This window comes from Lycorma delicatula, chromosome 13 (genome assembly GCF_047948215.1).
Source record: "Lycorma delicatula isolate Av1 chromosome 13, ASM4794821v1, whole genome shotgun sequence".
NCBI classification, from domain to species: Eukaryota; Metazoa; Arthropoda; class Insecta; order Hemiptera; family Fulgoridae; genus Lycorma; species Lycorma delicatula.
The window spans coordinates 51,933,007-51,953,233 of NC_134467.1; the positions used below are offsets into that span (position 1 = coordinate 51,933,007).

The 20,227-nt window shown below is 30.1% G+C and overlaps 1 protein-coding gene across 1 annotated transcript; it reads right to left on the minus strand.

Annotated features, from left to right (window-relative positions):
* Positions 1-5,717: 5,717 nt before the first annotated feature.
* On the minus strand, positions 5,718-19,385 carry LOC142333734 (uncharacterized). The gene is made up of 5 exons (XM_075381184.1): positions 19,256-19,385; positions 15,206-15,358; positions 14,958-15,092; positions 10,915-11,040; positions 5,718-7,073 (listed from the first exon to the last, which is right to left on the minus strand). Exons 1-5 carry the CDS (start codon positions 19,262-19,264, stop codon positions 6,117-6,119), a joined length of 1,380 nt encoding a protein of 459 aa, XP_075237299.1. The 5' UTR covers positions 19,265-19,385; the 3' UTR covers positions 5,718-6,116.
* Between the last annotated feature and the right edge of the window lie 842 nt (positions 19,386-20,227).

Here is a 20,227-nt window from a genome sequence, read left to right on the forward strand (position 1 = left end):
ATTTTTATTTATTAGATTTTACCGATTATAAAAATTAAAATCCTTACTGGAGATAATTCAATTTTCATCTAATATTTAATCCATAATTATTATATTAAAAATAAAGTAAATATCAACCAAATGTATTTGTATGTAATACTCATGTGTATTTATCTCTGTATATGTGAAAGATAATTTTGCTGAAAAAAAATGAATTATACGTCATCCAAGTGCATGACAATTTCAATGGAAAAGACTTTAGTAATGAGGCTGTTTCCACTTTATTGGTTTCATGAATAAACAAAATTATTGAATCTGGGGCAGTGAAAAGCCAAAAGTAGTTTATACGCATTCTGTATCCACAAACTTATGATATAAGCAAATTTGGGTCGGGGTTACTGTTACAGTGAATGCTGTTCGCTAGCTTGCAATGCTCGAGGATTTTTTTTTGTCAAAATTGGACACCAAATATATATGTTTCCAACAGAACGGTGCAATCTGTCACACAAAACACACCATCCAATTATTGTATACCAAATTTTCATCGTGTGATTTCTTGATTTGGAGATCAGAACTGGCCAGCAAGGTCGTGTGATCTAACACCTTGCAATTACTTTTTACAGGGTTATTTGAGGATAACATATATGCCAACAACACACAGACAGTCCCTGGAGTTGAAGAATGGAATTCACCACTGTATTGAAGAAACTGCTTAGAAACATGTAAATATGTGTTTGGAAATTTTACAAAAAGAATGGACACTGCCGACAGAACCACGGTGCACTTGACCAACATATTATTCCATATTTAACCTCCTACATTGTACCTTATATTACAATAGAATTATTAAATATTGTTGAGAAAAAGAGTAAGTTTTTCTTAATTAAAATATCAGTTCTTATTGAGACACCATTACACATATAAATAGAATGTTCCTTTTTAAACGTGCCGCTGTTGGGATCTCATATGCTAGAAAAGCTAAGAACTTTTCCTCAACTTTTGAGTACAATTAAGTAATATCTTAATGGCGTATCTGAAAACTTTGCAGTTTATTTACTATTACTGCAGCCAAATTAATTCTATTATTAAATGAACATCTTCAATTTTAATAACATTTTTTAATACAACACAGGTTTATGATACACCGTTGATGGCACACTTAAAATGAATACCTACACAGTGTGCCAAATAAGTAATTTGACAACTAGCATTACATCAAAACTAAGAACTTTATTTTAATTTTGCAGTTACATGGATTCAGAGTTCCCTTGCACCTCCACACAATGTTTACATCGATCGTACAATTTGTTGAAAGAATGCTGGAAATCCTGATTGTGTATCTTCTTCAGTTTGTCGGTTAGAGCACGTTGGATGTTCTCAGTGTCACTAAAAATTCTCCTTTTAAAGCACATTTAATTTTCAGAAATAGAAAAAAGTCTGCAGGTGCCAAATCAGGCGAATAGGGTGGGTGTTTGAGCACACAAATCTGTTTTGAAGCTAAAAACTGTTTCACGGGTAGTGCGCAGTGAGCAGGTGAATTGCCATGAAGAACCCAACTCTTGCTTTGAACAGATGCGTCCTGTGATGATGTATGCTAGCAAAGAGACGTTGTACGACTCGTAAATAGTACTGTCCGGTTACTATTGTGTCCTCAGGGAGAAATTCATGATGGATCGCTCCAGAAGCATAAAAAAAACAATCACCGTTGTCTTGATGCATGATTTCTGCAACCTGAGTTTCTTCTGCCTCGATGACGATGTTACATGCCGTTCCAAAACTCTAATGTTTTGTCTTTAGGTTGAACTTAAAATATCTTTGTAAACTTCTGATGCCATTTTTCCTAATTTATAGTAAAATTTTATCGCAGCTCTTTGATTCATGATGCTACATTTGACCGCCGCTACTTGCAGACTACATTCAGGCTGTTGTGCACACACTGGCTTTCATCATTCAACATGATGAAAGCGTCTGCATGTTCAGCACAATCTAGAGGGTGAAATGGTTACCGAATTTGGTGCATTTGTTTAAAGTGTTCCTGGCAAAAATATCAATCTCATTACTTATTTGGCATATTGTGTGTACACCTATATATAATATTACACATAATAATCAGCATCATACAATGAATAAATAACAATAACAAAACATAAATTAGAAGCAAGCTGAATGCAAACTTATCAGTTTATATAAAAAGCACTTTTATTCATCTTGAGTTATTAAAATACTATCTATGGCGATGCATTTACCTCGATTGTTATCAGTTTTAACAAACGATAAAACTAACACGTTGCAGAGATAGTATTTTAATAACTGATGATGAATCTGTGGATTCAAAAAGCGCTTTTTTCATTAATTATGTTTGCACTGAACTTGAATTTTATTTTTTTTGTTATTATGGAGATAATATTTATTTCAGAATCAGTACCACTGCACACTTTGAAACAAGCTGTGAAAAAATATCAAATGGCTGTTATTCTCATTACAGTTGTTGTAGCCTGAAGGTTTTTATGTTAAAGGTTTTGTTTTTAATGTCCTTTAAAATGAAGCGCTACAACTGCCACTCTTTTCATTCAATTTTTGATTTGCATCCTCCCATGTTTGCTTCGTGTCATATCAAATAGTAGATTATATTAAGATAGGAGAGCATTTGCTAAAATTAATTGTTCTTAGCAAAGTTATTTAAAGTTCCCTTACCTTAAGGTAAGGTTGATATATTTTAAATCCAATAAAATTATTACTGCAGCACTTTTACCTTGTTTTACTGTTAACAGATTTTTCCGTCATGCACATTTGAATACTTGTAACAAAGGCATTAACAGAAAACAGGTTTCACTGTTGTTTTTATTGTAAAATTTTAAATCAAAATCATGTCCACCTTCCTATTTAAGAAATTAAGTTTGATCCAAAATGGCAGACAAAAATTAAAAACCGTAATGCTAATTTTTTTTTTAAATATGAAGAATCCCATTTCTTCTTGCCTCTAAATACCTCTCAGATAAGCAGTAAAGTGTATGTGTGTGTGTGTGTATAAAATTACATATCAAACTTAACAATTTAGGATATTGTGATTTTAATTAACTTAAGAGAAATTTTGTAAATTAGTTTATTAATGTTACTTTTATATTTTTCAGTTATCATAGTTATATGTTACTGTATATTGTAAAAACATTCTTTTTTGTATATGTATTATGGAATAAAGAATAATTATATATTTTTTTTTTTCTTTTGGAATAAAATTAAAATATTTAAATTACTATCATATATACAAAATATGATGTCAATAAAATAAAATAACTGCATATATATAAATATGACATCAATTAAGAATTAAAAATTAAAATTACATTTAAAAATAAAAGAATTAGAAAAAATAACAGTGACTGGCCAGGTAACATGGTATAAATTTCATTTTATTTTTAAATTTAATTTTAATTCTTGATTGATGTCATATTTATACATATGTAGTTATTTTATTTTATTGACTTCATATTTTGACTATACGACAGTAATTCTAATATTTTAATCTTTTAATTTTTGTGTTCTTTTTTTTGTGTTCAAGTCAATTCTGTCCATTAAATTGTGAATGAGGCTTAAGTATACACTTAATATCAAGAATAATTTAATGAAAATAAAAAATTCTCTAGTTCTTACAACTCACCCTTATGATAACTATGCTTTCGTTGCTCTTATGATGTGTTTACTGGCACAATCCTGATGAAATCAAATGTTCTCTGTTTTGCTCAAATTTTGATAACAGAAACATCCTTCGTACAATATTAATTTAATCAAACGGTACATTTATAGTTAAATGAATAAAACTACATAATATTTTGAATAAAATTAAAAATAAGCCTTAAGAAAAATTAAAATTTTATTATAACAACTTAGTAATTTACAAAAATATATTTATCACTTTCATTATTACAACAAACAAAAAATAAATAACTAAGTTACATTTACAGGCAACAGCTGATACAAAAAAGGTTAATCAGACGGTCACAAAAGATTTACATTAAAATTTTAGAATTATGTCAAATAAGGATTACCAATATTTTAAATAATAATACTGAAACTAAAGCTTTACACTATTCACCGTAGCAAAAATTAACAGCTAACAGCTTTAACATTAACAGCTAGAATAAAACATTGTAACTTAACACTGAATTCTAAACGATTTTCATAAACACGGGCTTAGACAATTCTGGGGCTTCATGCAGTATTGCAAAGATTAATTTTGAATTATATTTTCTTTGTAAATGAAGATGACCTTTAACTTGTCTTTGCTGACAACTTGGAAGTAGTAATGACTGGAGCCACAGCATGGAAGTCATTCAGCAGAGCAACATACAGATGGAAAGGAAAGCAATTGGCTAGAGGACAAGGAGCTGCATCATCAAACAGAGGAAATGAAAGTAGTGGTTATTATGTAAGAAGGAATCTGGAGTCTATTATATTCAGTATCAGTAATGTGGAAGAATTGCCTCTATATGTACAAAATATCTGGATGTCCAGATGGACAAAAATCACAGCAAGGGCTGGGATTATAGTGGAAATCTCAAAATGACGTATATAACTACGGTCTGAACTTCAGTTCACTGGGAATGATTAAGATTTTTTACCACAATCTACAAGATATTTTTGAAAACATCAAAGAAAATTAACCACGCTTCTAAATGTTCGTTGAAAACATGATTTATGTTGTAAGTATTCCTTATTATTGTTTGGTAGCCATTTAATTTTCTTCTTTTTTCTTTATTTAAAACTTTACAGAATATATCTCATTACAATAAAAAAAAAAAGAAGGGGATGATAAAATTGTTAACTTGAAACCGGTGAGGAGACATAACATGCAAAGACGTTTACTAATAGAAATACTGAAAAGATGTAAATAATTTTTTAATTTATTTTCTATTCCATATGTATATCTCTATACCTATAAAGCAACTTGTCCTAAAGGGTTAAAAACGTAACAATGAAACTTACCATCTTAATAACTTCTCTATAACAAATGAAGATATCAACTTGATTTTTGATGTGTGTAAATTTCTTAAAATACAATTTCCAGATTTTTCTAAATTCAACCTTAAAAAATGCGAAAGTAAAAAAGAAATTTGAACAAATCATAAATGTTTCCCATTTCCAATCATAATAAATGTGATATTCACTAGATTGGGGCTTGCAAACATTCTTCAGATAAATATATATGAGAACAATTTTTGGAATTTCAATTTTTTTAAGGGCTGCGATGGTGTATGACACAGCTTCTCAACCGACACAGCCACTGATACTGTATGTATGATACAACTGCCTGCATCTGCCTCCAGTTATAAATTAAAAAAAAAGAAAGAAACGAAGTGTGGTCACTTCCTAGCGGTGTTTGTCAACTAACTATAAGAATCGGGCAAAATTCATTTTGACATTTACAAGTACAGATAACCAGTTGTAACTAATACTTTTAGGGCGGACTGTTTTGAAACCCGCATTCTTAGATCGCTCCAAGTTAAGGCCTGTACTGACAAAACTGTTACGGTGAAGAAATTACAAAACACTAATAGTTTTTATTAATTGAACAGGCTTTAATTTTTGTTTATTATTATTTTCACAAGCATGAGTTTAATGAACACAGAGGGCTCCAAGAGAAAGAGCCTCCTGGCTAGACAGGAAGGGCTAGTGAAGCGAGCTCTGAATAGCTAAACATCCCCTGACCATGACAGGAAATGCAAGTAACCATATAAATAAACATGTAGTAAATATAAGTAACCATTTAAATAAATTTAAAAATTATAAAATATATATATAAATATATATACATTATAAATGAGTCTGAGATTGCACAGGCTCAGTCTGAGATGTGTGTCTAAAAACATTCCTGAGATGTGTGGTTAATTGAACCCCTACCACAAAAATGCACAGATATCCACTGTCTAGTATTCTAATCTTTATAAAAGTAACTTTGTCAAACAGCTGATTTACAGCTTTTAACTGGTGGGTTATTAAAACACAAAAACAAAAATTACTTTATATTTTTTTATGAATACTATTAATATGTCTAATTAAGCTAAATTTCTGAGTAAAGGATTTCTTACAATCATTACAGAAATAAGTTTTCTTATTAGCATGGGTATTTAGGTGTACCTTTAAATGAGAAAGAGACGTAAAATATTGTTTACAAAATTACATAAATGCTTTTCCTCTTTATGATGAATATTATAGTGTATTCGAAGACCCGAACTAAAATTGAAAGATTTTTCACAAAAATTACAAACATACTTTTTCTCATTTGTATGAATATTAAGATGAACCTTTAAATTAGAACTTTGATTGAAAGACTTCTGACAAAAATTACAGATATACTTTTTTCCTTTATGATGGATGCTAAGATGTATCCTAAGTCCAGAACTAAAATTGAATAACTTTTCACAAAATGTACAAACATAATTTTTCTCTTTTGTATGAATATTAATATGCTCCTTTAAATTAGAATGCCAACTGAACGACTTCTGACAAAAATTACAAATGTAATTTTTCTCTTTAGTATGGATATAAAGGTGTGTCTTCAAAGATGAATTTTGATTAAAAGACTTTTGGCAAATATAACAAATGTAATTTTTCTCTTTAGTGTGAATATTAAGATGTAACCTTAAAGCTGAACTTTGATTAAAAGACTTTTGGCAAATATTACAAACGTAATTTTTCTCTTTAGTGTGAACATTAAGATGCAACCTTAAAGCTGAACTTTGATTAAAAGATTTCTGACAAAAGTTGCAAGCATAATTTTTTTCTTTAGTATGAATATTTAGGTGTCTTTTTAAATCGCCACTAAAATTAAAAGACTTTTGACAAAAATTGCAAATATAATCTTTCTCTTTAGCATGTATATTAAGGTGTCTTTTTAAATCGCTACTAAAATTAAAAGACTTTTGACAAAAATTGCAAACATAATCTTTCTCTTTAGTATGTATATTAAGGTGTCTCTTCAGAGCATAACGACTGCTGAAATATTTCTGACAAAAGTTACAAACATAATGTTTCTTTTCTACATTTTGTAATTTAACCCCGAAGTATTCTGTTCTTTCCTCAATTGTTTCTCCAATCTGTAAAATGATATAACATTTTTTTAAAAAAATCAATTACAAATTGCATACGAGTTTTGAGATAATTTGCTAGCAACAAACATAAGAGAATGAGCAGAAAAAATGTTAATACCATGTAGCAACATCATTATTACAAATATTTTTGGAGAACTGTTTAAAATAATCAAATTTTTAATCAATAAATGTCTTTAAAATCAATACCGCATGAGGAAAAAGCTAGATATAAATAATTTCATTTATACCATAAAAATATCATTTTGACGTTAACAACATGGGAATGTTGTTATCTTCTCTATATGAGAGATGGTGATTCCCCTGGTGTGGTGGAACTAATACCCTGAATAGGTATTCGAGGACCAATTAGGTTTCAAAAAAGAAAGAGGCTTAAGGGAAGCTATTCTAACAATATGACTGTTTTTATCAAAACACTTTAAGTAAAAGTAAAAATGTTTTTATTACATTTATTGACTCCAAAATGAATTTGATAAATGTTAAGTGGAATATGTTTCCTACATTGAAAAAACAAAGAATCAAGACAAAAGAATCACTTGGAACTTATATAAGGACTTATATAATCCTATATTACTTATATTATCCTTATATAATCTTATATTATCCTTATATAAGTTCCAGGTGATTCTTTTGTCTTGATTCTTTGGAAAGAATCAGAATGGGAGAGTGGAAGCTTCAATAAAGAAAGGGATAAGACCAGAGAGTAACTTATAACAAATTCTCTTTTAACTCCTACGTTCAAGAAGTAATAGAAGCATTAAGAGAAGGAATTAGCATAAAAATCAAAATCCAAGAGATAAAAATAGACATGCTTAGATTTACAGCTGATGTAGAATCATGAAATGAAGTGAGCATGATGTGAATGATGCTATTTCAAAAATGGACAAGATATCTACATTACCTATAACCGTAAAATCAATAAAGTCAAAACAAAAGTACTGGTTTGTGAAAGAGATACTTAAGAAAAAGTTAAATATGAAACTTTACAGAAAATCAAGAAATTTAAATTCTTAGGGAGTATCATAATATCAGACGGTAGAAGCAAAAGATATACAAACAAGAATCAGTCGAGTAAAGATAGCCTCAACAAAAAAAACTGCTACTAAGTGCAACAACATTAATTTAGAAATACAGAAAAGGTTTCTTAAACTACATGTGTGGAGTGTAGGCACTGTACTGGAATGAGGGTTGGACTGTTGGAACTCCAAACAAAAAATATTTAGAAGCCTTCAAGATGTGGTGCTGTAGTTGAATGTTAGAAATCAGAGAGACAGACAAACAAATCACTAATGAAGGGGTACTCAAACAAATGAATGTGAACAGAAACCTCTGTAAAACGAAAAAAATAAGATTTACTAATTTGAAATATACTGAGGCACAGGGGAATGATTGAAAGGAAAACCACAGAGGATTTAGTAGGCTGGATCATGGGTGATGTGAAAATTCTTCAAGCTACAAGCAACTAAGAGAACAGCTCAAGAAAGAAGGTTCCGGAAACTCATTGTAAATCAATTTCCAAATTGAAAACACAGAGTGTTACAACATTCCTTATGTTTTCTGTTAGCTTTATCAGAACTTAAAGATTATGCATCATGATTACCTTGATTTAGTTCACATATTATGGAGGCCTTTATTAATTTGCGAATGAGGGCTATGGTTGAGATGCAGCAGCTAAGTAATAAAAGATTAATGCTCTAAAAAAACAAGTAATAGAACTTAAGGCCAGTCAGTAATGAGGAACAACATTCTCAGTACAATGCGCTAGATATTCACGGTGTATTCAGCGACCAAACAAAAAATGGCTGGTGATAAGATATTTTCCACTTAATAAACTTTACTACTTAATACAATGCTTTTATAGATAACTGCTACTGTCATGCTAAAAGGAAGGAAATTTAAAGTCCAAACCATATTAAATTCAAGTCTCTCAGGAGAGCAGACAGGAAAAACGTTATATGGCATGGAAGGATTAAGTCCAGTTATCAATGCGATACATTAATCTGCCCATAGACAATCCAGTTTTAATTTATTTTTTTAAGACCAGCTAGCAGTTCTGTTCCAACAGCCATTGTGATCATGAAAAGGAATTTTAATCCATTTTAATATGATTATTAACATTTTTAAAAATAAGAGGAGGTTCCCAAATCAACCGTCTTCACAGCATTCTACAAATTTTATAATAATCCAAGAAAGAAATAAATACAATTTTTCAGCAGAAATAATATCTACTTGTTCCAAATCATTGAATGCACTAAACAAACCCTTAAACTTATGTTATTTTTTATTTTAGAAATAAATATGCATGAATATATAAAAGTTTTAGTAATTGCATAGGAATAATGTAGAAATACAAGTATATCATGCCAACTGATTGTTTGCAAATCACATATTTATTACACAGTGTTTATAAAAGAACTCATTGGTTTTAAGTATTATTTAAACAGCAATGTATTTAAAGTATTACTTACATGAGTACATTATTCTGAAAGGGTAAATTCTGAAGTTTTTTGGTGTTTAATACCCTTCAGTAAGTGTACCAATCGTTTCCCTGCACATGTCCAGCTCTTCACATGTACGTAGCAGCACGTCGGGCATAATGGATGCTACTGTCATAAGAATAGTCTCCTGTAGGTGGTTGTCACGAATTTTCTCCAAGGAAACAATATTTTCACATGCCTCCAAAAAAAGAAATCTAGTGGCATCATGTCTGGGCTCCTTGGTGGCCAGGCAATCAGCCATTCTCTTCTGATTCATCTATTTTGAAAGCAAATTTGAATGCAGTTTTTTAAAACTGTTTAATGCGCACCAACCATTGACTTGGAAGAGTCACATCATGTGGTGGCTCTAATCCCCAAATCCTGCAATTGTGTCGATAAACTGACCAGATAATGTAGAAAACATGACATCTCCAAAGAAACACACATCTCTTCTGAGAACACAACATTTTTCAGGTAGTTCTTATTTTCATTAATGATGTTAAGTATTAAAGCTGCAAACTCCAACCTATTCACTTGTCATTGGGTTTAATTTCACGTAAAAGTTACACTTTGTACATACTAGATTTAGCTACTCCACTGCGCCTAAACTCTAAACTGCACCTTGCTAATGACTTTTTTGGGCTATGCGTACAAGATGTTCGGGTCCGTTTCATATTCTGTTCAGATATGGACAGCCTGCCTGGTGACTTCCCCTTTAAGATGCTGCCTATTTCCTTAAATTGATTAAACTACTACAGTATTGTTTTATTTGTAAGCGCAGCACCGCCATATTCACTTCGATAACCTGAAGTTTATAATAATTCTTGTTTCGATAAACAAAATCACATATAAGATTTTGCTGAGATGTCATCATGACTGATCAATGAAACTGCAGACCTAAGCTCAATAGTCGTGCCAATCGTGACAAATATTTGCGATGAAAGACTTGGTAATACGATGAACAAAAATATGAAAACCGGATGCTTTTAACCAATTCTATTTTTTTTTTAACCAATTTTATTTTTTTGAAATAAAGGAGTTCTTTTACAAACATCCACATTAAATGCTTTAAAATTTTGAAATTTCACTTCATTCAGTAGCGTAAAAGATATTTACATTTAACAAACATAGAGTTCATTACAAAAAGTGAACAAATATGTTTAAATTTTTTTTAATCGTTATCTACAACATTAATAATCTTTTTTTAATCTGTAACATTAATAGTAAATAACTTTCAGAACAACAAAAATATTCTCCAATGCAAAAACTAAACAATTGTAATAGTATTTTTTCCATATCTTCAATTACTTTTAACAGAATAAACTGCAACATAATGTAAATACTTTACTCACATGATTTGCTAATTCAATCTCCTCTAACTTTACTGTTTGTAAACAATCTTCTTCAATTTCAACCTCCTCATTAATGTTAAAATTAAATTGCAAAGATGTTTTGTTTTTCAATGAAGTATCTAATTTCTGTGAGAATAATTAACAAACAAATAACATTAGGAAATAGTCATATAAGTATGTTAACAAATCGAACAATTTAAATATAAAATAGTAATTTCAAGTTTTAGTTAATAATTCGGCTCCATTATAAGAAGCATAGAAATTTATCGATTCTAGCTTAATGAAAAAATCAGGCACTGATGATGTGGTACTTTGAAAACAAAAGAGCAAGCACAGAAGCAATTAAAATACAAAAATAATAGCAACAGCTTATATAAAAAATTAACTTATTTAAAAAAATATATAATTTATTATAAAAGACAGAATGAAAATCTCCAGCAACAGTCACTGTCAAGATTTGGCAAAATTACAAGATCCCATTCGCAAAGTTCTCAAACTGACAAAGGAAACAAGATTTTTCAGAAATTTTTAAAACTATTTTTTGATGTATTCATCTTGCAATTTTATACATTTAGACCAATGACTCTCAATTTTTTTAGTACTCTCAAGTACAATGCGATTTGTCCAGGTATGAAAATGAAGTGGTCGCTTCAGCTTAGACTTTAACATTTGAAGTGAATCTTTGTTCAGACATCTTTAGGTCTGGGAAGAGGATGTAATTACTGGAAGCCAAATATAGTGAATATGGCGCATGAGGTAGCATTTTGAAGTGTAGGTCATAAAATTTTGCAGCAACAATCCAAGATGTGCATGCAGATTCATTATTGTGGTGAAAGAGCACTTTGTTTTGTTTAGCCCGAATAGCACCCTTCAACCAGTCCATTGGTACAGCATAATACTCCCTGGAGATGGTTCTACCTTTTTACAGGTAGTCTATTAACATCCACAATAAGGATCCCAAAAAAGCGTAGCCATGCCTTTATTCCATATAAAACAATTTTCTCTTTCTTTGGCAGAGAAAAATCACAGAGTTTTCTTTTTGTTATTTACCTGCTTCCATCTACTGTTTGGTCTCTGGCATGTAAGAGTGAATTCATATTTCATCTACTGTTATAAAACATTGAAGAAGCAGGGTGGAATCTAGTTTAAGTAAGTCTTAATACCCTTGAGTAGTGTTCAATCAAATGTGGTTTTAGTTAACTAGTTATTAACATATACGGTATATACTATCTTAACAGATTTGGCACCCATGAAGCAAAAAGCTTTCTCATACTAAAAAAAAAAAAGTGTAAAATGTAGTGGGCATGGTTTATTGAGACGTTTGTTGCAATGTGTGAGTTATATCATTTAATATGGCAATGCATTTTCATTTTTTATGACAATTTCATCAGTCATAGTGGTTTTTTGGTATCCAGAACATTCATCATCTTGAACAGATGTATGACGACGTTTAAATTCAGCAGCTCACTTTTTTTACCACTGAAAATGAAGGGGGAAAATTTCTTTTAAAGTGGAATCTAACTCTTTTTGTATGTCCAACAATAATAAACCACTTAAAGTATTTTATAACAGATCAAACTTTGCTTTATCTATTTTTCTGTAATTATATTCAAAATGTATTTGTGTTAATAAATTTCGTAGTGTGAGAAAAATGTCATATCTAACCGGGATTCGAATCCTGGATGACAAGCACCACTCCACCGTGGAAATTGTTTGCGATTACTGAACCATTATTAAATTGCTAAATGATAATATTATGTAATAAGCTATCAGTTTTATGTCATAATATACAAAATGTTGGTTACAAAATAAGCTGACAGAAAATATTTGACTAAATGTATTAAATACATTATAGGCTACATAAACTCATGTAATTCAGTGTGCTTTTTTTGAACTAATATTTGATAAGGTTTTGCGCATCTACAATTAAAACTAAAATATTTAATCTTAAATACAAATTTACTAAAAAAAGAAGAAAACAAAAATAAACACTTCAGTTTCCTTAACGCTAACGGAAATATTTATAATAGCATGTGTAGTCCATTCCAGTATGATTAGTTGTATTTGATATAGTGACTCAGGCTCATTACATACTAGGCAATCGTTTTTCGATGACTAAGGTTTTTATAGGAGATCAAATCGGCCACTTAGAATCTATTAGTATTTCATAACTGGTCAGCAGAACAGACGTAGAGGAAGCAGCTGTAATAATTAACAAATAAAAAAATAAAAATGAAAAAAATTGACGCGTACTTTACTGAAGAACATTGCAGAAAAGGAATGTGTGTAGTATGTTTTTTGTACAATATAAAAATAATTTTTTTAATTTTGTGAGAATGTCTATAAAATCATTTGATGATTTGTTAAATACACTGACATCGTAGCAAGAATATTAATTGTAGATCTTATATTTCTCCTTAAGAAAAATAAGAAACGCAACCAGCTAGTTACTCTGTTATCTTAGTCGCCACGAACAAGTATGCAGCCGCTCATATTAACCTTTGAGTTTCTGCACTTGATATCGACTCAGTCACCTAGCGAGTAATGAGCCTTAGAATGAAAGGAATTATGTAAATTTAAAATATATATCTTTTCTTTGAGATATGGGAAAAAACAAGTTATATCTAAATGGAGCTCTTTGTAAATTTGCACAGTGTCTCGTGATAGTTACATGCAAAAATAAAAGATATTTTTGTTAAATTTACAGTGCAGTAATTCATCACTCTGTTATTATTTCTTCATAATAATTGCATACAAAATATTATCAAAAACCAATTTGTCTGATCTCCTGGTACACTTTAGTTGAACTTATTTTCAACAAATAACTTGTGCATAGCCATAGTGTTACCTGGTTACCTGATTATACAGATTAATCAAGGAAGAAAATTCAAGACTAACACACCTGTCTTAATATATTAAACTGGCTTCATCCAAACACAATCAATATTCAAACCGGTATACTTAATTAACTATTTTCAAGTGATAAACTATTGTATGATTATTATTATTATTATTTAATTCTATTCACATATCAATTTAGCAATACTGCTTCTTAAAATCATTTAAAAAATAAATTTTTATAATATATAACAGTATATAGTGTAACAGTATATAATAACGATAACGTAACGATAACAGTATATAATTTTTCAATAGATATTTTATCTAAATATGTTGTTAACTTTTTAAGCACTGAGAGATAATGTTTTTATTACAACGATTTTCACTGCTAAAATTTAAAAAGGTAAAGTAACACAGTTACGATCCAAACAAAAAATTATCCCAAGATTTGGATACTAAAAAACCAGTATAAAAAATCCTTAAGTGTACTTAAGGACAAACACATTTGTAAAATTTAATTCTAAAAAAGATAGATTTAATAAGTTAATTGAAAACAAATATGCGGGTTGTTCTGAACATTCATGGCCTGATAAAGAAAACCGAAGATTTCGCAGAAATTTTTTTTATCTCTCTTACAATTCAATACATTTACACACATTTTCCAACTTTTTAATATTTTCAATATGTGATTTGATCAACTCTGCAAAATAAGCAGTTATCTCACCTTTGCGTCGTTTGAAATGAATCTTTGTCCAGCAAGCCATTTCTTCAGATTTGGGAACAGGAAGTAATTAAGTGGTGAACACACCACTTAAATCGGGTGAATTCAGCACACGCATCCATATGTTATTGTCAAAGCATAACTTTTCATGGAGTTTTGAGTTTTGCGGGTACAATTCAACACAGGTGTATAGGTGCATTATTGTAGTGAAACAGCAGAATCTTTGGGCCAATAATGCTCCCTGTATTAATGCAGGGGGCCAATAATGCTCCCTGTACTTGCAAGTTCAACTTTTAAATTAAAACATTACTAAAGAAAAAACCAAAACACAGTAGAAAATGCATGGAAGTCAACTTAAAAAATTAATATTACATGCATCCACAAAGTTTCATTCGTATAACTACTCCATTGAATACACTCAGAGAGGGTGAGTAAAACTTCATACATCACTTTCATTATAAAATACTTGCGCAAAACTTACCGGTTCATTTTTAATTTTATGATCTTCAGATTTAATTAATTTGGTCCCTTCAATTGCAAGAGGATCTGTTAGTTCATCATAATTATCATAACCATTACCGAGTGGCTCCTCTTTCACTTGCAAAGATTCACTTTCCTTAAACATAAAATCAACAATTTAATGTTATAGTTTAACGACATGATGACACTTCCCACACGACATGACGACAAAAAAAAAAACAACAAAAAAATAAATCAAATTAAACTTACATAATCAGGCGTAAAAATATCATCTTCAATCGGGTGATGTGGTAAAAACAAGCATAAAGTTTCCTCTGTGGTATTACCTTCAGTTTCTAGTCTGATACTGTTAGAGGGCAGAACTTCAAATGTGTAGATATTCTTTACAGGTACATCCATTATCTTCAAAAATAAAAACATTCTAAGTTAAAATTTAAGTATTTATAATGAAAACAAGTCCCTGTACATATATATATATATATATATATATATATATATATATATATATATAATATTGCCAAGTACATCACAACACTGTACATAACATTCAAGTAAGATATGACCTGATATTAGATACCTATCACTAATAAAAATGACAACTGTCATTCTCAAGAATAAAAAGAATCCTATATGTTTCGAGTGATGAGGTTTCGCAATACTTTCTTCATGAGCCAAATATATACAAGTGTTACATAAACACGATATTACCACTGAAATGAAAGTGGTAATACACAAGCAGCTCAATTATTTTTACCACACAAATTTATGTAAAACATACATAATAAGTTTCAGAGAAAGCTACCATTAGTGTGCCCGGTTATACTTCGAATGCTTCATATGAAACAAAATCGTAAGAATAACTAGGGCAGATAGTGTAAAGCACCTAGTAATGTACTTCCTTAAAAATAAAATTACAAATTAGACTCCATTTATGAAAAACATTAAAAAGACCAGAGCCCCAATTTTGAAAATCTTTCTACTTTATTGTACATTCTTTTAATCAATAATTCTAAAATTTGAGTTGCCTTATGTTTAATTATGTTACATCAATTAAGAAAGTGAAGCATGGATGAAGAGGAAGAGGGACTTGATTGAGTCTTTTGAGACGTGGATATGAAAAATGTATGAACGATGAAGTGAAGAATGAGAAAATAGTGAAGAGGATTAATGAAGCAAGAGTACTTATGCAGAAAGTAAACAAAAGAAAAGAAACCAATTAGGGCAGGACATGTGGTTACAGAAAGTGGTATTGATAACTGCATCGGAAGGGTACGTAAAGGAGAAAGGAAGTGAGAAGGATGAAGAGAACATTGAAAACTACAAAGGGACAAATGAGAAGGTTAGGGACAGGGATGGAAAGAGCAGCAATAGCAACAAACCTGCTGCCAAACAGAACAGCAGATTTCAGTTTCATGGGAAAACTGATTGAAAATGTGCAACCTTGAATTGCGAGAATAAACTTTAGTTAATTTTGTAGAGAATGTTAGTTAAAATAGTTAATTAGATTAGTAAATAACACTGATAGACAAAAAATATATTTTTAATGTTTCTCTAAGCGTGATACCATTTCTTAATTGCATACATTATAGATCTGCCAGTAAAATTTTTCTATCACCCTTAGTTTTAAATAAATTACGCTTCAGAAAAAATTAATGGAAAATATAAAATATAGTTAAAATCTATACAATTTACAATTTTGCATGGCCATACTTGAGTTAGAATGATTTCGTTGATGCTTTTCTTTTATAAATAGCCTCAGGCACATCCTGAATTAATGTCAAACAGTAATCGGCTAGCATGTTAATATTTCATTTACCTTTATAACGGCTTTCCATCACCAAAATGTATTGGTGGAAACGTTCTCTGTGTTCATCACTTATGTCTCTGAGGTTGTCTGGGAAAACATCCAGATACGAGTGAATGAAAACTATTTTCAAAGACATATTACATCCCACAGCTCTGTATGAAGTAAGAAGTTGATTAATAATATTGTGGTAATTGTTGGATTTTTGTTTGCCGAGAAAATTTTTGCAAACATCTTTAAATGAAGTCCAAGCTGCACTTTCTACATTATTTAACATTAAGTTAAATACATCATCTTTGCCCAATTCTCTTATTTAAATACCAACAAATATTCCTTCTTTAATTCTTCCTTCACTTACATTTGGAAATTTCTGCCCGATGTACAAACATCTGGGACTATCCTTCTTCACTGCTTTTACAAAATTTTTCATTAGTTCTAGCTTGATATGGAGAGGGGGTAAAAATATTTTTTTGGGTTCAACTAAGGGCTCATGAATATTTTTCCCATTTGGAGTTGTCTCGTTTTTTCACTCTTCGGTAACATAATGTTTATCCCTAGCTCAGATGTCCCATTCACAAAGAAAACACATCTACTTAGTATTGCCTAACGAAATAGCTATAACTTTCAAATCACCACATATGTTCCAGCTATGTTTTTTACAACTTATTTTCTCAAGAATGTCTTTCATTACATCATGTTTCTTTCAAATTAATACCGTAAGCGATTGGTATCGAAGGATATTTGTTTCTGTTGTGTAGTAGAACCACTTTTAAACTACACTTGAACACATCTATGTATTTATCTAATTTTTGTATTTTTTTTAAAGTTAATTCCCACTTGCATTCTTGATCCAAACAGCTCAGCTTGATTTTTTGATATATTTAAATCCCTAACTGAGTAATTTAATTCACCTTGTGATATAATATCTGGCTTATTGTAAGATAATTCAAAATCAAAAGCATTGTTCTCTTTTTCAGTACTGCCTGATTCTTCATCGCTGCTTTCGAAACATACATTCACAGGTAGCTCAGGAACTGGAATATTTTCACTGTGAGGTACAGGCCTGATTGCAGATTGCAATGAAGGATATTTTACAGTATGTTTAGATTTTTTAGAAATTCCAGACACACTTGTTAAACAAATGTAACAATCGGCTGCATGATCCTTTGGTTCACGCCAAACCATAGGTTCACCAAATGGCAAAGTCTTTTGAGGACCTTTCAGCCATCCTCTTAAATATACAGAAAAGTTAGTGCATACTATATGAGGAGCCCACATCTTATCCTGATCACCAATTTTAGACTGAAAGTATAAATGGTATGGTTTTTTAATTAAAGGTGTAATGATTTTTCTATTTGATTTTACGGTAAACTCACCACATACATAACGAAAGGTATCTGCATCACTTACACAATTTCAAGACATTATGACACTGCACTGTCAAACTTAAGACAGAAAACTTAAAAACATAATAAACTTAAGACAGTAATAAGACTGAACAGAATTAATTCATTCCTAAATTCAGTGCTTAATACAAACAACACAGCTGTGTTTTCAGCTACATGTTTTGACCTGCACTAGTCTAGTATTGTTTATTTATAGCTTACAAATTATGTTAACAAAGTTAAACAATAAAAAATGAACTAACAAAATACAGTATAAGAGCTTAAAATGCCAACTATAAGCTGAAAAATGAAAAAAAAATCCTAATTAAAATTAAAAATTTTTTCAAAAACGCTGGGTGAAAGAATTCTGAGTTCATATTAGTTTTCAGCATCAAAAAGAGATTAAAATCATGTATCGCATGTTAGGAAACAAAAATTATGTTTCTCAGTGTAATTTATTTGAAACAATAATTTTTATTTTGACAACTTCCTGTGAGATTAGAAATCTGTCTTCAAAAATTCTTATTCTAGTTTTTGATGATCTTAAAGAATCCAGTCAAAACTGTTAAATTCCAACAAAAAAAATTGGTCAGTTTTGCACTTTGCCATTTGGCAAGTTTCCTGATGAGATATAAAAAATTACTTTCTTTTACTACTTTTTCATAAAATGTATTTGCTGAATCATGCTATGAAACTGTCTATGGAAACAATACACATTTCTTACAGGTCTTTGTTTCAATTGACAATACACTTCTTTTCATACTATTGAAATACCTCAATTAGTAAGGTTGTGGTACCACCATATCAAACCTACAGCTGTGAAATAGCATTCTTAACACTACTAACTGTGAATCTAGTTGGTATACCAGAATTTTATTTGAAGAAAATTTCAAAAAAATTATTTAGATAATTATTTAATGAAATGCTAACTTTTCTAAAGTTGGTTTGCAGTTAAAGTAATTATACTAGGAATGGTTGAAATGTAACGCATAGTTTCTCATAACACACACAAAAAAAGAAAGAAAATCAAAACAAACATGGGGCTGTGACATGGCATAAAAGTACATTTTATTTGGTCAAAAGCTTACATTTACTTTTCCATGTATTTACCATTTTCATTTACGCCTTTTTCCTCATGGTGAACGAGTTTTCTCATTCAGTCAATGAAGAATGTTGGCAGTCTTTTCTTGATTCATGTCCTCACTACATTCTTCAGTTCATCATATGTGGTGAAACAAATAACCATAATATCTCTTTTATTACAGAAAGAAGTGAAAATTACAGGTTGCCAAATCTAGTGAGTATGGAGAGTCCTAGAATACTGCCAGTACTCCAGATTCACAAGTTAGTCTATCTTACAATATTGCAAAGGAACATATACATATATTGCACATTGAATATCTGATGTAATGTAATCACTCCATAACAATAGCGATTGTTGGTAAATGAAAGCTCATGAGTTAAAAGTTTTGGAATGCTAGTAATAGGGGAGTTATAAGCTGACAGCAGCTATTGCTTTGTGCAATATTTTCTTTGGTATGTTTCAGTGGGAATTACATTTCAGCTATCCCTTGATTTTAAAATAAGTACTTCAGATGCTTCATATGAAACAAAATCAAAATACAAAAACTGAATCCATAAATAATTACATTTACTTTTAAAAATCTTACAGTTCACTTTCAAGATATTTCCTCTTAAACTCTGACTGAATATAATTTAAAATTGGGTAGTATCTTTATTAAAAATGTAGTATGGAAAAACAAAATCATTAAAAAAAAAGATTTTGTTTATATATGCATTTATTTGTAAATAGGCTACAAGCATTATGTTGATAAGTTTTTTTTTAATTTTGTAATTCAATTTGTTGTTACTGAAAGAAAAATTTGTTGAACGAATATTAAATTAGATCTACAATTAAAATTGTTTCCTGAATTTTTGAAAAATTATAGAACATTTGAACGAGAAGTTGACTACTTTATGTTATATAATAGTAAAGAAAAACAAATTACATTGTGCACAAATAAAATGAAAAAGTCTTCTGTTATATTAAAATAATAAACATGCACTAATGTGGCTAAAATT